The sequence below is a fragment of the Psammomys obesus genome, unplaced genomic scaffold, assembly GCF_907164565.1.
Source record: "Psammomys obesus unplaced genomic scaffold, mPsaObe1.curated_primary_1811, whole genome shotgun sequence".
Taxonomy (NCBI): Eukaryota; Metazoa; Chordata; class Mammalia; order Rodentia; family Muridae; genus Psammomys; species Psammomys obesus.
Genome location: NW_026592118.1, coordinates 25,484,871 through 25,503,181, shown reverse-complemented (window position 1 = coordinate 25,503,181; position 18,311 = coordinate 25,484,871). Strand labels below are relative to the sequence as shown.

Genomic DNA, 18,311 nt, shown 5'->3' with positions numbered 1-18,311 from the left:
TCAGAAATAGCCCTTGTTCCCATTGTCAGGGATCTCGTAAGAACACTGAGCTACACAACCATACATACATGCAGAGGACCTAGGTCAGACCCAGACAGGCTCCCTGTGAACTCTGAGCCCTCCACATCTCAGTCATTAATTCTGTGGGCTGTGGAGAATATTTTTCTTATTCGTGCCTAGCCTCAAAGTAACTTTACCTTAAATCACCAAATAATTGTTATTTAATCATGTTAAACAAATGATTAAAGATAAATATTCACTATTTCACATTTTACTTAAAACTCTAATTAATGCTGAAATTAGTCAGCTAATCTAGATGTGGAATCATTCTATGTGATGGAAATACATCATTTTTTTCACTCTTACACAAAGAGAAAGATTCTACAGAAAGCTTCATTAAACAAAATTATTTAACCAACTGAGTAACAGTACTAAATATATATATTATTTGTGCCTTGTTTATTGGTTTTTAATTTTCATTTTATTTTATTTTATTTTTTGAGACAGGGTTTCTCTGTGTAGTCCTGGCTATCCTGTAACCAGGCTGGCTTCAAATTCAGAAATCCACCTGCCTCTGCCTCCCAAGTACTGGGATTAAAGGTGTGTGCCACCACTGCCCAGAAAGAATAATATACTTATTGGTTATTTCTGAAAACTTTTCTGAGATACTTATCTCTAAATTAGTAAAAGCTCTTTTCTTTTTGGATTCTTAATAGAAATTATTCAGGAATTTCATCCTTCAAAAATAACATAATTCAGTCTTTATGAATATAAAGATTAAAATATCACTAAATAAATAACTTATTTATGTGGATTTTAAGCTAAATCAATTCCATCAAGCTTAAGCATAATCTTACACATCTTAAAGTAGTGACCTAGAGGCAAGTTAGGTACAAAGGCTATGCATGAAGGAAATATGTTCAAATTATAAATTTCCTTGACTGATGAAACATTATCATCTCCTTGCTGATGCTCTTTAAACATTGATCATTTCTCAACCATATTTCAAAAATTTCAAATTCTTGGCTTGGTGCTTAGAAGTACTTGTTGCTCTTCCAGGGGACTCAGACTGGGTTCCCAGAATCCATGTGGGTGGTCCACAGTCAATTGTAATCTAACTCCAGGGGATGCAATGCCCTTTTCTAGCCTCTGAGGGCAATACGCTCGTGTGGCATTCCTCACACAGATACACATATACCCATAAAAATCAAATCTATCCTTTCCTCAAGATCCATTTCACTTTTTGATTCCTTCACGGAGATTTTCAGACACCTTATTTGACCACTGTGAGGCACTGTAAGAATTCTAAGAGGTCTTCCTCTCTCCTTTGCTATGCTTCTTTCTCAGATCAGACGCCATGCTTGTGTTCATGATGAACTCACACTTCTATTTGTTGGAGACATATTATAAAGTTTATGATCCTTAGCACCTAGGGAGTGAACATCTGTGGTTCCAAGTACTCATAAACTGTCCAAAGGGTCCAAGATAGGAAACAATCTTTAATTGTGATAATATAATACACTGGAATCATGGGAGCCAAGATGTAAGTTTTATAGGTGAGTATCAAATTGTACCAGGACTGGCTAATTTTTGAATTCCAAAAGCGTTTACTGGAAACTTACTCCTAAAGACAAAAGTATTGCAAACGATAGCTTTGGGAGGTGTTTCAGTAATGAGGATTTCACTATCACAAACTAATATCCTAGTACCAATTAATCCACACATAGGTGACTCAAGGACTCGAGGACAGACTTAGATATCTTACTTGATCTTACTTGTGTCCCTTTGTCTTTTACTGTGGGATGACAGCACAAGAAGGACTTTCATCACATACTTTTTGACTTCATGACTCTAGATCTGTGTTTTTTACAAGTTATAGTTTTGGGTATTCTGTTAAAGTATCAGAAAACAAACCGAGACATCACTACAGCAAGCCAGTGATTTTCCACCTATTGTGGGATGCATGTCTGATGTTCTTTATGTATTCGAGTACTCTGGGACACGGTACGCTGAAAAAAATCCTTATGAAATTAAAAAAAGCTAATCTAGTAAAACTACAGTAAGGCAGAAATTTATGTATTTAATGCACGGCATCTTGATAAAAAGAACTAAAGTTCAAAGAAAGATAAAGTCATCAGGATGAGGTAACTTCATTAGGAATTACTACTACAGGAGAGAAACAGAACCATTGCCAGATACTGCCTGACTACTGTTAGTCACTGCTCTGAGCCAATGGGAACTGTGAAGACAGGGACTGTTCTACTCAATCTTTCAGCATCAGCATCTGGAAGTAAGCTGACTTATTTTATTTTCAATTAATGTTTATCAAGTGAATGAATGAGCATTAAAAAGACAAACATTTAATATAAACAAGAGTGACGAGAATTAATATATCTTTACCCATGGAATGTTTTATAAAAGTCAAAGAGCCTAAACCAGTGAATAAAAGTTCCACATATACAATTCTAGCCAGTAAGTATGGAAGGACTAACAATTAGGTAGCACCACTGTATAAACCCTAATTAATCAGTGAATGAATTGCTTTAGGTATTGCTCGCTAATGGCCTGAGCCATCAGATGAAAGGCTGACATGAAGTCAGACTGTCACCATCTGAATCCAGCGTTCATTCTTTTTATTTTATTTTTATAATTTTATTTTTTTTCTTATCAGTTACATTTTATTAACTCTGTATCCCAGCTGTATCCCATCCCTCATTCCCTCCCAATTCCACCCTCCCTCCCTCATCTCCACCGTGCCCTTTTCCAAGTCCACTGATAGGGGGGACCTACTCCCCATTCATCTGATCCTGTTTTATCAGGTATCTTCAGGACTGGCTGCAAAGTCCTCCTCTGTGGCCTAACAGGACTGCTCCTCCCTTAGGGGGCGGGGAGGTCAAAGAGCCAGCCACTGAGTTCCTGTTAGAAATAGTCCTTGTTCCCCTTACTATGGGAAACCAATTGGTTACTGAGCTACCATGGGCTACATCTGAGCAGAGGTTCTAGGTTATATCCATACATGGTCCTTGGTTGAATGTCAGTCTCAGAAAAGACCCTGTGCCCAGATATATTTGGTCCTTGTGGAGCTCCTATCCTTTCCCCATCATACTAACTCTCCTTCTTTCATATGATTCCCTGTACTCTGCCAAAGGTTTGGTCATGAGTCTTTGTATCTGCTTTGAAAACACTGCTAGTTAGAGTCTTTCAGATGCCTTCAGTAGACTCCTGTCATACATTCAATGCACATCCCATCTGTCTTTCTAAACGAGGATTGATAATCTTACCCCATGTCTGCTCTCTTGATTATCTTTTTTAGGTGTATATTTATCACCCTGCATAAAACTAAAGTCTAAGAGGATCAAAGACCTCAATATAAAACCAGATACTCTAAATCTGTTAGAAGAAAAAGTGGGGAACAGCCTAGAACTCATTGGCACAGGAGACAACTTCCTGAAACAGAACACCAACAGCACAGGCTCTAAGAGCAGCAATCAATAAATGGGACCTCATGAAACTGAAAAGCTTCTGTAAAGCAAAGGACACCATCATCAAAACAAAACGACTGCCTACAGATTGGGAAAGAATCTTCACTAACCCTTTATCTGACAGAGGGCTAATATCCAGTATATACAAAGAACTAAAAAAGCTGAAAAGCAGCAAACCAAGTAATCCAATTAAAAAATGGGGAACAGAGCTAAACAGAGAGTTCTCAACAGAGAAATATCGAATGGCAGAGAAACACTTAAAGAAATGCTCATCCTCATTAGCCATCAGGGAAATGCAAATCAAACCGACCCTGAGATTTCACCTCACACCCATAAGAATGGCCAAGATGAAAAACTCAAGTGACAACACATCCTGGAGAGGTTGTGGAGAAAGGGGAACCCTCCTCCACTGCTGATGGGAATGTAAACTGATACAACCACTTTGGAAATCTATCTGGCGCTTTCTCAGACAATTAGGAATAGTGCTTCCTCAAGACCCAGCTATACCACTGCTCGGTATATACCCAAACTTTGCTCAAGTATACAAAAGGGATACTTGCTCAACCATGTTTATAGCAGCTTTATTTGTAATAGCCAGAACCTGGAAACAACCCAGATGTCCCTCAGCGGAGGAATGGATACAGAAATTGTGGTATTTTTACACAATGGAATACTACTCAGCAATCAAAAAGGAGGAAATCATGAAATTTGCAGGCAAATGGTGGGATCTAGAAAAGATCATCCTGAGTGAAATATCCCAGAAGGAGAAAGACAAACACGGTATATACTCAGTTATATAGACCTATAAGATTTGATAAACATAATGAAATCTATACACCTAAAGAAGATAAAAAGAGAGCGTTCATTCTTATAATCCCTAAAACTGAGACAATCATTGTGCTTCCCAATATGCCACATTATCAACTGAAATACACAGAGCATATAAAATATTCTTGTCTAAAAGCTCTGCTAAAATTTACATGAGTCCCTTGAGAGCAATTTTCTGCCCTGAACACAGAGCAGAAATGCCAGGGAAGTTTTTTAGTGTACATTTGTCTGAGTTCTACCTCTCATCAATTACAGCAACAAGTGGTAAGACTCAGTCTGTGCATGACTTTTTGCCCTTCTATTTTATTTATATTACACATAATAAAAGGTTTTCATTAAATAACTACATCAGAGATAAAGAAGAGAACAAAGAGGAGTAGGAAGAAATAGGATGGCCAAGAGAAGAATGGAGGGGAGCAGACCTCGGAGATTTTAGAAGCTGAGTGGGAGTAAATTAGACAAGTACTCATTTACTTTTAGTATTTTGTTTTCTGACTTCATGCAAGGCACTCATGTCTCTCTACTTTTTCTACTAAATATTTATTTACATTTTCTTCCTTCCATGTCATTAGTTTGGACATATTTCTCATGAATTACAGAAAAGATTTAGCTTATGTGATATTTATCTTCTCTCCTAGCCTCCATTCCTTCTCAGGTTCTTTCTATATATGTGCCTTGGAGCAAATGGAACTGGGACTCACTAATCTGGATGTAAAGGATCTACTTTATAGACCATGAGCATGTCTCATATGAGTCTTTTAAGCCCCTAGGCAACCTTGTTAAAATTCAGATTCTGAGCCTGGGCTGGAGCCTCATGATCTGTCCAGAGATAATGCTAACAACGCCAGGGGCTTATAATAAGGAACGTATAGAGGTTATCTAATAGAAATAAAAAAAAGAGCCATGCTGTAATTTAAGATATCCTAGTAGTCAATTTTGATTCTTTAAAGTACACTGTAAAAACAGATTTTTTTTTTTAAAAACTGTAAGAATTTTGTTATCAATGAAGATTGGATGATAAAAAGAAATGCTTCTAATTTTATTGGGTGTGCTTATGTGAGAAAAATGTCTAGTTTTAAAGAGTGAACTAATGAATGTGGGAATGAAAGGACATAATTTGCCTCAGAAAGTTTAGAAAACAAAACTGATCGGCCTGGCTAACTGGGCTTATTACTGTTACTCTTTTATAAACACTTTGACATTTTGTTTATCAAACCACTAATCGTGCTGCACTCTAAATGGCACATTTAAATTTAAAAATGGTTTCATGGTGAAAAGCACATACTATAAAACATCTTAGCGGTTTTAATTACACAGTCCAGTGATATTTAACGCTTCATAGTACGTGAAACCAACCACCATCATCTGACTGCTTGCTCTTTCCTCTCTTTTTTTGGTTGCGGTGCTGGTTGAGTGATCCTCAGCCCGGCACACGGTAAGCAATCACTGCACCTGAGCTCTAGCCGTGGCCCTCTTTTAACTCCGCACATTGAGACAAGGTCTCATCGTGTTGCTCAGGCTGGCCGTGAGCTCGCTCTGAAGACCAGGCAAATGGGATTTGCCTCAGCCTACAGAGCAGCTGTCCTTACAGCTCTTGCGCCACCAGGCTCCGTCCTCTCTGCTCTAGTAAAACTGAGATAATAATCTATCCATTATACAGTCATGGTAATTTTCTCCCCGCCCTAAAAATCATTTTTCTTCTATTCTTTTTTTTTTTTTTTTTCTCACTATATGATACTGGCTGATTTGGAATTCAGAGAGATCCACCTTTTTCTGCCTCCCGAGTGCTGGGATTAAAAGCACTGGTACATTCTGACATATATATTTCCGGCAGATATATCTCATATTGTGGTTTCTTCTTTAATTGATAACAATTGCTTCCTTGGCTTTTTATGCAGCCCCACTTGTTAATAGTTGGTCTTTTACTCAGTACACCTGTAATTCCTATAATTCCTTCCACAGCTTTAGTGTTTCAGGTTTCAAGTTAAGGCCTTTGGTCCACTTGGAGTTATTTCTTTTGTGGGTCGCTAGATACATGTCTCTTTTCATTCTTCTGCACATGGAGATACAGTTTCCCAGAACCATTTCTTGAAGATGCTACCTTTCCTCCAGTGTATATTTTTGGCATTTATCTCAAATGTTATGTGGCTAGAGTTTTGTGTATTCATATTTGGGTCTTCTATTTTATTCTATTGATCTACACATCTGTTTTTTGTGCCATATTGTTTTTTATTACTCTAGTTCTATAATATATCTTGAAGTATGGAAGGGCAATCCCTCAAATATTATTCCTATGCTTAGGAGTACTATGGCTATACAAGGTCTTTTCTGTGTCTATATGAATTTTGGTGGGTTTTTTCCCCCCATTTAAGTAAAGAACATTGTGGGCATTTTTATTGGAAATTCATTACATTTGTGAATTGCTTTTGGTCTACTGATCCCTGAACACAAGATGCCTTAATCAGTTTAAAATTTTTACATAACTATAGCCCCTCTGTTGTAGAAATTTTGGTTTATAATATGTAAACATGTTTTTGTTTTAATCCCAGGTGTGGGATATGGGACTGATTCAGATTGTCCACAGCACCAAACTATTTGCCTCATGAGAGCTTTGAGAGGAATTCTTTGCCAGCTGCAGATAGTTTAATTCTAAGGAATCTGAGAGGGAATAAAGGCCAGAGTCCAGAGAGAGAAAGGGGGTTCTAAGAAAGAACAAGGCTGCTGCTGCTCCTTGTTGCTGTTGATGCAGCATGATGAGAAGTTGGAGATATCCTGAAACAAGGACTGGACCTGCCCCAAGGAATCCAATGATCCTAAACAGCATGAAGTTGCTAAGGAAAACTATGCCCCTTCTCCCCACCCACTAACCTTCTCTCCTACCCAATGTTGGGGTGTTGGACGGAATTGGGGTGGAGAAGGGAAAAAGATACAAGAAGTGTAAATAAATAGATTTAAAAAGTATGACTTCATCCCTCACATGAGACCTAATTTAGTTCTTACATAACTGCAGCTCCTCTGTTAATATCTGCTGTCACCTTTAGCATAACAGAAGCCATTTTGCCTCCCTGTCTCCATTTTGATCATAATGTGAAATTAAGTTCAAGTTCTTAGGCCCGACATGTCTGAGACCAGGACACAATCCAATAGTTCAATGCTTGCCACTTAGAATGAAACAACAGATGACAAATGCATGTTCTCCTTGAGGTAAAGATAAATGTATGTCCTTGTTAGCGTTAAGACCACAACACCCTGCTATGTTCCTTACTCCTGTAAATCACAGCCAAACAGTGCTTTAAAGTGCTTTGTCTAGTTACCTAGATACAATGAACATGAAGTAAAAATTGATTCTTCTCAGTTGGATGGACACACTATACCTGAAAAAAAAAATGCTTTTTCCAGGTTGGTTGTGGTTTTTCCCTTTAAAAAGTTACTTTAGAAACAGCTCAACATCACTGTCTCAATATAGAAGGAGGAAAGACAAATACCACAGTTATTTAATAAAGCTTCAAAGACTCATACTATTTCATATTTACCTAAAGTTTTTTAAAAATATATCTTAAATAGTTATTACACTTGAGACAACAATGGCCCCAACATGAGCCATGGACTATGTAACAAAAACCCTAGTAGCAGATATGAGAAAGCTCTGTGTGTGTTGTTGCACAAGCAGGCCAGTGACTCTCAAAACAGTATAGGCTACTGTACTGCTCTTGGTTGCCTCTCAGAGACTGAAGGTACGTGTCTCGCTGAAGACACTATATACTTAGAGCACAGGACTCAGGTGATTTGAGCTGGATCCAACTTGAAACCTCCTTCTTGCAGTCTAGCTTACACAGCTTCAGAAGGTACTATGCAAGCTGCCAAGGGATGGAAGCAATCAATAGTCCTAGCTGTGACACCTGTGAATCACAACAGTGACCAGCAAGGCAAGGCAAGATGTCCCTAAAGGTGGAATAGTAGTGATCATGTGTTGACCACATGGAATTAAGGTCATTTAACAAGAAGGCAATCATGGCTAGTTCTAAAAACCTAGCTAACTACCCAGGACTAGTGAGGCCATGGATCTTAGAGAAAACCCACTACTGCCACTGCACTAGACCAGCATAACTCCTAAGTACATTCTAGAACTTATCCTTAGAACCACAGACAAGTGTACCTCTCACTCATCATCAAAGAAGCTTCTCTTCACAGCAAATGGCAAGCCCTGCAGAAAATCACAACCAGACACAATGCAGAGACCAATGGATGGTGAGAAGTCCTGCCCCAGTGGATACATGTACGATGTAACTAACCAGAGTGGTCAAGAACACCACAAGAACAAGGCCCACAGAACCCACTCAGCAAGGCTTTTAGGGCTCACAGAGACTGAAGAGGAAATCAGGGAGCCTGCATGGGTTTGTGCTAGGTCCTCTGTATATATGTGTTATGGTTGTTATGTGGTGTTCTCGTGGGACCCCTAACAGAGGAGTGGATGTGTCTTTGACTCTTTCACCTTTTCCTCCTCTGAGTCACCCTGTCTAGCCTTGATCTGAGGGTTTGTGCCTGGTCTTATTGTCCCTTGTTGTGCAGTGTTTGGCTGATATCCCTTGGAGGTCCACTCTTTTCTGAAGGGAAATGGCAAAGGGGTAGATCTGGAGGGTAAGGAACTGGGAGAAGAAGGAGGAAACAATGTGATTGGAATGTATTTTTAAAAAAAGAAGAAAAAACTATAATCTCTGAAATCATATATACATAAACAACAAAAAGTGGAAAAAAAAAACCCAGCAAGGCCTGTGCTACAATACCCAGCTATTCTGCTTTCTGTCTCTGTGATTTTTCCTTTTTACTACTTTAATGGTCTCATTGTTATATTTCAAATGCAAATTGTCCTCCATAGGCTCATGTTTCAGCTTGTGGTCCCCAACTGGTGCCATTTTTGGAAGGCTGAGGTAGAGCCTTTCTAGAGAGAGGGACTTGCTGGCGGCCAGATTTGAGGTTTGATAGCCAGGCCCCATTCACACTCTCTCTCTCTGCCTTCTGACTCCCACAGCCACTTCATCACTGCCATGATAGAATGCATCCTTTTCTAAACTACAAAATAAATCCCTTCCTCAGTGAAGCTGCTTCTTGTCAGTTATTTGGACACCACAAGGAGAAAAGTGATAAACACACTCATGTAACTGGAAGCATAACCTTTTTGTTAATGATTTTTTCACTTGGCGTAAATAATGTCTTTAAACTTTATCCCTGTTGTAGCATATCACCAAATTTCCTTCTAGTTTAGGTTAGGCTATATTTTGTTGAAGGGATAAATCACATGCTGCTTTCTTGTCAGAGAAGATACTGTGTGCTATCTTATTAAAATGTGCTAAGAACTGTGTTCTCACATATGGCATATCTTGAAAATGCGAATGGGCCCTTGAGGATATATATGCTAGGTACAGTGCTTTTAAAAAATTAACTAATTTATTTATTAGAATTTATTCACTTTGTATCCCTACTGTAGCCACCTCCCTTGTTTCCTCCCAGTCCCACTCACCCTCCCTCTTCTTCCCCTATGCCCTTTCTCTAGTCTACTGATAAGAGAGGACCTCCTCCCATTCTATCTGATCCTAGCCTATCGGGGCTCATCAAGGCTGGCTGCATCATCTTTTTGGCCTGGCAAGGCTGCACCCCCAGGGGGAGGTGATTAAAGAGCAGGCCACTGAGTTCATGACAGAGGCAGTCCCTGCCCCCCTTACTATGGAACCCAATTGGAATCTGAGCCGCCTATGGGCTTCCTCTGAGCAGGGGTTCTAGGTCCTTTCAGTGCATGGTCATTGGCTGCAGTACCATTCTCTGCAGGAATCCCTGGGCCCAGGACTTTTGGCTCTGCTGGTCTCCTTGTGGAGTTACTGTCCCCTCCAGGTCTTATATGGTATATACTCACTTAAAAGTGGATATTACCCATATAATGTAGAATAAACATTAAAATCTATAGTCCTAAAGAAGCTAAACAACAAGGAGGACCCTAGAGGAGAGGCTGAAACCTCACTCAGAAGGGCAAACAAGATAGACATTGGAAATAGGAGAAGACAAGGAACAGGACAGGAGCCTTCCATAGGGGACCTCTGAAAGACTCTGTCCACCAGGCTATCGAAGGAGACACTGAGACTCATAGCCAAACTTTGGGCAGAGTGACAGAATCCTTATGGAAGAAGAAGGAGATAGAAAGACCTGGAGGAGACAAGAACTTCACTAGGTACAGTGTTAATTAGCTTAATATGTTCCTTAAATATTCTTAGCTCCTTTCTTATCTTTTGTCTGGTTCTTCTAGTCGTTGCTCAGAATAATAGTGAATACTCAAACTATTATTACAATTATTTTTGCCTTCAATTCTGTTCATTTTTTTCCTCACAAATCTTGAAGCTCTATCATTTAATATATAACTGCATGAGCTTTTATTAACATGTCTTTCAAAGTGTCATAACTTTGCAGCTTTAAACTATATTTGTGTAATTATTTCTGTTCTCTTTTAATTACTATTCATAATTACTATTCACTATGCATTATTCTTTTCCCTCTTTTGTCTTTGAATCTAAAACATGTAGTCTACAAGACTACATGGCAAATATGATTTCTTAACCTATGTTTTCAAGCTGTCCCTTAAAGAGTTTTAACTGCTAATAAACAGAGACTTTGATCACTTTAGTATTTGTTTTCTATGTCTATAAGCTTTCTGTCTCATTTCCTGGTTTTATTAGTTGTCTTTCTTGTTTTTGTAACACTTTGTTTAAATTTCCTTTTGTGTATATTCTGTATTTTCTTCAGAATACTATAAATATCACATTTAACATTTTATGGTTATAATGCTCTGATTTGAATTTATATCAACTTAGCTTCATGAATACAAAAGTACTCTTTTCCTTTAGGTCTGTCCTCATTTTCCAGTTATCACTGCAATAAATCACATGTTTATGCATTTTGTGCCTCCAAATACAACCTAATGATTCTTTGAAATACATTAATCTTGCAAATTATGTAGAAATAAAATAAGAAATGGATTTTAATAGAATACATTATACATAAAGACAATGGACTATCAGGCACATAAAATGACTATCTTTCATAATTTAGCATCCTATCAGATTTCCCATCAATCTTAAGAAAATGTAATATAGCATGGTTTACATTTCTAGTCTCGCTGCATTTCCTTTTTTTCTGCTTTCTTTGTGCGTGTGTTTATGACTGTGTGCATACCTCTGTATCTGTCCATCATTTTATTTTAAACTTTTTAGAATTACTTTAAAATTAATTATTTACATCTTTTTAGTCATTCTTCTGTCGTAGATTAGATCCTAACCACAGTTTCTCCACCCTCCTCCCCGACCAGTGCACCTTCCTCGCCTTGTACTTCTATCTCTCTTCAGAAAACGGCAGGCTTCCTGGGGTGTCATGTGAACATGGCCTATCAAGCTATCAAGTTGCAGTTAGGACCAGGCAACAGGCACCTCTTCTTGCATTAAGGCTGGACAAAGAAACCCAGTAGGGGAAACAGGGTCCCTAAAACAGGTAAAAGAGTCAGAGACAGCCTCGCCCCCACTGTTAGGAGTCCCACAAGACATTTTCATTGTTCAGACAGCTTCTGTCTCTGGTCTAGAGCTTGCCAAGTAGTCTGGACTGTCTGGCCAGTAGGCTCCTGGAACTGGCTTGGCTCTGCCTTCCCAGTGCTGAGGTACAAATATGTGTTACAGAACCTGGCTTTTTCACATGGCATCAAACTCAGGTCCAGATCTTTACCAATTGGGCCATTTCCCTAGTCCTCTCTGTATTTTTCTCAGTATCTTTTTAATATGGACAATAAAGTATTCAACTCATATTAACACAACTGTAAGTAAAAGAAGTATCATCTGCTAAATGTGTATTATGACCAGATTATTAGGATCCATCATAACTTCCTTTTTAAGTAGGCCATGATGACATCATAGCATTCTCTTGCTAGGATCTGCACAACTCACTCTAGGCTGTGAGCCAGGAAGTATGGCGTCACTGACTTATATTTTGTTGGCTGATGGATGACACCATTACTATGTGCTGTGATTCAGAGCAATCTGGTTCTTGAATTATCTCGCTGGTGTGCACTCAACCAACAGTGAAGGATTTCTTGCTTTTATTGTTTAGGCTCTTCCGTTACTTCCCTTAAAAGACCATACAGAATATGTTACCATAGCTAAAACTCTTTCAAATAATTAACAGAAGCTGTTAAAAGTTCCTTGTATTTTATTGCTGTTAAGTAGGACAAGGTTTTTACATTGTGGTATGGCTCTCTATCCCTGAGGTTTGCAGCATGTGTTTTATGACTGTTTCAATAGCAAGTCTTCTACCCAAGGATCCACGGCTGTTAACAACACACCCCTATTACAATGGCCTGCTTTAATATTCTTCACAATCCACCAAGTGAATATTATCCTTATTTTTGAGGTGAAGGACCAGTGGCTTCAAGACATTAATTCAGACTAAGCTTATGTGGGCAAGGATGTAGCTATTAGGTGAAGAGACAGTCCTAATCTATAAGAAACCTTCAAAATACTCCGGTACTATATTTATCACTAATGTACAGTGTTACCAGAACTACAAAATGTTCATATTTTATGTGAATTTACACATATATTTATCGGTGTTAAGTAGGACAAGGTTTTCACTATTCTGCATCTTAGATCTAAATAGCATTAAGTAGTAAAATGAGAATACGCATATAAGATTTATCTCATTCTCCTGCTCACTATCTTCTAAAGTAGCTTTATGCAGAGGAATCTTGTGAGACAGCTTAAAACAATCTGGAGTGATAACAGTAATTTAAATACATATATTAGGAAATGTTAAAATAAAAAAAATAAAAGCAGGCTGAGCGGAAAAGGATTCAAATCATCAAGAAAAGACACTCAATCCATGTAGAAACAGCATTACACGCCTGTTCTTCGATCTCTTAATATCCCACTTTTGAGTTTTACACTGGGGTATTTAAATGTTTTATCTTCTCACAGTTGCCTTTATCTTGTCAGAATGAACGAAACGGACCCTAGTCTCCAGGTCTCACGCAGACTTCATGACTATGGAGATGGACTATGGATCAGCAATAAGGGGTGGTGGTGCTCACTTTCTCCCTACAGCTGCACAAACACACTGTTCTGCATTTTATGTCTAACTAGCATTAAGTAGTAAAATAATAGCACTCATATAGGAATTTCTGATTCTCCTGCTCATTATCTTCTAATGTAGCTTTATGCAAAGGACTCTTGTGAGACAGCTTAAAACTATCTGGGGGTTTCAGCTCTATTACTTACAGGTAAATCGTTGACCTCTAAACTCAAGAAAACAGTCCAGTGGTTTTTTTTTTTTTTTTTTTTTATCAGTGGATACATTTTAAGTGTTTATTTTATTTTATGTGTATGGATATCCAGTTTGCATGTCTGTCTTTGTACCACATCTGTGCCTGGCGCCCATGGTGCCTCCCTGGAACTGGAATTAGAAATGGTTGTGAGCCACCCTGTAGGTGCTGGAAACTGAACCTGGGCGAGTGGGAAGAGTACCCAATGCTCTTAACTGAGCCAGCTCTGCAGCCTTAGACACAACTTTTTATTTGTTGCTTTATTAATATTGTTTTAGTTAAAATCCTCTTTAAAGGTGTTAGGAATAACTGTAAATTTCCTTTGGAAAAAAAATGATCAATAACAGTTTTAGTTCACTACTAAAAACTGTAACACAGGTGACTTTTTTTTCAAACGAAGAAAATGGCAGTGTTCATTTATCAAAAGTAAAATAAACTTATAAAATTTTAAGTCTTTAATTAAAATATTGTATTAAAGTTTTATTTATATTTATTTATTTATTTATTTATTTATTTATTTATTTATTTATTTAATATTTCATTTTTAATGACAATGTCTTGCTATACAATAGTCCAGGATGGGCTCAACCTTATGATCCTTATCCTCAGCTTTTCAAAGCTGAGATTATAGCCTCATGCTATAAAAACTCATTTTATGAGCTCATAAAAACTGATTTTATGATGAAAATATTTAGATAAGCTATGAGTATTACTTAAAAAAGAAAAATGTAACTACCTTCTTAATCTTTTAATTATAATGGAAAATACAGCCATCTCTATTATTTTGGTCTTGTTATTTTTATCCAGTCTAACAGAAGCTAGGGTGTATGGAAAGGGCTATCCCGCCCTGCATAGACACATGACAAGCCCTTCACAGTATTAGAAGGAATAGGAACCATGAGTGGACATAAAACTTCTAGAAAATAGTGTGGGTTGTTGTTTGTATGTTTGCTTACTAATATTTTTTATTCTTTTAAATGCCATCTCCTGCCAGGTGTGGTGGTGCACATCTTTTTCCAGCACTTGAGAGTAGGATTCGGATTCTAGGACAGCCAAGGCTACTTAGTGAGATGCTGTCTCAGAAAAAACAAAAGCAATAACAAAAAATACTGAATAAATAAGTAAATAAATAAGCAAGTAAGTAAAATAAAAGCCATTGGTCATATTTATTTGGTCTCAGAATAACTGTTATCATAGCTTATGTATGAACTACAAAAGAGAACAGAAGCAGTTAAAAAAGACAGAACATTTCAGAATATTTGTTCATACACTTTTGGGTGTTATACTCTGAAGGCAAAATTAACTTATGTTATAGTTTAGTAAAACAAATGGGTAAGTTCATCAAATCAAAAACAAAGGAGCACAATTAAATGCAATAAAAATCAGTAGCCTGTGTTTCTTATCAGTATCAATCTCATGTGAGAAAAACTGAGAAAATGCTCTAAGTTTAAAGTGACTGAAAAAACTGAACACAGAAAACATGGCCTTGAATTGGATCTGGTGACAAGGAAACAAAACTGTACTGAGGGACATTTTTAGAACCACTAATGAAATTGAAATATGAATGATGGAAACGATTAATTAATTTGATCTTCTAAGGTTCATTTATGAACATTGGCTATCTAGAAGAATAACTTTAATCTTAGTAAACATCAGACACACAGAAGCAGAAGGCATAAAGCGGAATTATAATGTATACAACATCTAAGTGTTTAAATATCTGCATGTGTATGTGAGGAGAGGTAGAAAATTACAAGGCAAATGTTAAAATCTGATGAGTCTTGGAAAATAAATGTGACAATTCTGTGTACTAATCCCTATAATTTTTCTGGAACTCTAATAATAGCTAAAAATCCTCCAATAAGAGTAAAAACTATTATGTGGAGATTTTTCACTGTAAAAGATGAACATAAGTTTTACAAAATGGTAGAATTAGTGGGAGTGCTTTGAACAGTGATCTCGTACCAGAATGCAGAACTGCATACCTTAGCTTTGTTCATCTAAAAACTGCTTGCTACACAATTTTAAAGAAGGAGCCTGCATTAAATTTTGCACAGTGATATCCTGGCAGAGCCTGGTATCAGTTTCATCCATCAGGACTGCACTTGAGTAATAATGGTCTAATGTACAACCTTTCTGCAGGGAATCAATAGCTGATGTGAATACATAAATGCTTAAGGGCTGAGGATGTGCCTCGGTAAGTTTGATGGCCCCAGAACTGCAGAACAAAACAGAAACCTAAAAAATTAATAATATGCACTTAGAATGTACACTGTATTGAAAGCAGAGCTGATTTTAATTTTATTCTTGTGCTTTATAATTTTCTACAATGAAAACAGATTACTTTTCTAGTAAGGAACCAAATTAACTTAAAAAGAGTGAGAGGCTTTACGAGAAGCAACCAGACTTCTTGGAATTTGAATAATACAGCAAAGCATGTTCCATGTCAGTATTTATACATCGTTAGAATTTTTATAAAAGGATCTCACTTACAGCTGATCTTGAAGCTCCACAATGATATATTCTAACTGCTCTTTCTCCAACTTGTGGGCCAGATCAGAATCTTCGATCCTCTGAAGTAGTATTTTATTCTGAGAGACAGATTCAGAAAGTTGGTTCTCACGAAGCCTTAAGAGTTCTTCAAGATAACCCTGGAAATACAGTATCACAGAGATAATGTCAACTGCAAAAATTCTAAGAGATCTTAAGGTAAATGCTGACCGCCTTCAGCATTACTTCCATCTATTTTATCATGAAACATCTTAAAATCTTACTGATGAATGATCTTAACTGAATAGAGAAGCTCAGTATGTGCTCTGCCTTCTTCAATGCTATGGGGTGGGACACGGAGTGGGAGACTGGGTCTAGTTATATATTCCCAGGTGACTCTGAACTTTCACATCCTGCCTATTTCTTCCTGTTCAAAAGTAAAAGGATTATTTAATGCACAGAACTTAAATAGGACCTCATGATGACAAACGCAGGTTTTCTAAGGCCATGAATATCTAATTACAGATATTAATACTCTAAGCTACACTTTCTCTACACCAGGAACCAACTCTAGCTCCCACGCCTGAGGAAGACATGGAAGGCAAATGATACCTTCACAGCAATGACTGGTTTTCTCCTGAATTGTCGGGCACTATATATTTGATGCTCACAGGAGTTAATAAGTAGGTTAATTGAACAGTGGGTACAAGGCAGTTCCCAAACTAACTTTACTGTTAACAAACTGGTATAAAACCCAAGAGAAAATACTATTTCAGTTCCGGGTACACATGCCCATGCTTTCTTCTTTATTGGGATCTGCTTCTTTTGTCCAACAACTTCTGATGAACTCCAAGGTTAATTGTGTAACACTACCAGGGCCCTGCCCATTGAAAAGACTTATTTTGGAATAAGTAAACAAATTCTTTTTCTGTACCAAAGACCAAAGTTGTCATTTTTCTTTTTTGTTTTTGTTCTTCTGTTTTTGTTTTGTTACTTCCTTCTTTCAGTCAGCTATAAACTTTCTCGGGTAAGTAAAGTTACGAGTGACTAGCAAAAGCAAAGGTCTCTGTAGGCTGGAGCACAGTGCAATGACTAGGTAATTAAAGAGTCACCTATTTAACCCTTTTCTCACTGAGGTTACGAAAGATCCATAACCAAACTATGACTTTACAAGTGTCTTTGGCATATAGCTTCGCTTCTTTAGGTATGCCCCAAATAGACCACTGCTGAATCAAGAATTCCTTTCCACACATTAAAAAGAGGTTCCATGGGCAGATGTTTTCAAGGCAATGTGTAAACACTTTAGAAAATTGGACCAAAACAGAGGATGCAAAACAAGAGCGAGCAATGAAAAGCTACTTTTGAAACGTCCATCTCTTTTACCATTGAGAAAATAATATATTCTATTGCTTTCCTTTCTACATTGCACTTTATTTATTTGTTTTAAAAGATTTATTTCTATTTTTTATGTGTATGAGTGTTTTACCTATACAAATGTTTGTGTACCATGTATATGCCTGGTACCTATGGAGACCAGAAGATGGTTCCAGATTCCCTGGAACTGGAGTTACAGAGGATTGCGCCCCTCCACGTGGGTGTTAGGAAATAAAACCAGAGGTACTCTAGAGGAGCAGGAAGTACGCTAACCATTGAACAATCTCAATAGTCTCTGTTCACTTTGCCTTTAATGTTCTGGAGGTTTTTTTTGGAGTGCTGGAACACGGGCACCAAATTCTCCCTAAAATCACAAGTTCTATGATCTCTTGCACTCTTTCCAAGCCCATCAGACAAAATCAAAGACTCTTTTGAGTTTGGCATGGGCTGTCTATTTTATGTTCTTGTTTTTTTTTTCCTCTTCTAATTCTAATCCCATATGTTTATAGTTTCAGTATTCACCTGTATACTCCTGTATTTTTTCAGTTTTAATATTCAGCCACACACTCCTGTATCTTTGCAATTTGCTTTTGAGAAAGCTGTGAGTCTTCTTCAGTAAAAAAGAATGCATCTCCTCACATTTATCTTCGGGAAGCAGGATGTTTCAGAAAATTGTAAAATTATCTGCAAACCAGCAGTCTGTCCCTCAAAGGTTATCAAAATGTCCCTTCGTGATGCAAAGAAACTGAATTTAAGAATCCGGATGGCCTAAAAGCCTTGACGCCTTTCAC

The 18,311-nt window shown here is 37.6% G+C and overlaps 1 protein-coding gene across 2 annotated transcripts in view; it reads right to left on the bottom strand.

Moving 5' to 3' along the window:
• Window positions 1–18,311, bottom strand: part of Rundc3b (RUN domain containing 3B) — a 144,163-nt gene that overhangs the window by 18,691 nt on the left and 107,161 nt on the right. For both annotated transcript variants that reach the window (XM_055612665.1, XM_055612666.1), the window contains exon 8: window positions 16,150–16,307. In XM_055612665.1, coding sequence (XP_055468640.1) covers window positions 16,150–16,307 — 158 coding nt within the window. The remainder of the gene's footprint in view (window positions 1–16,149; window positions 16,308–18,311) is intronic.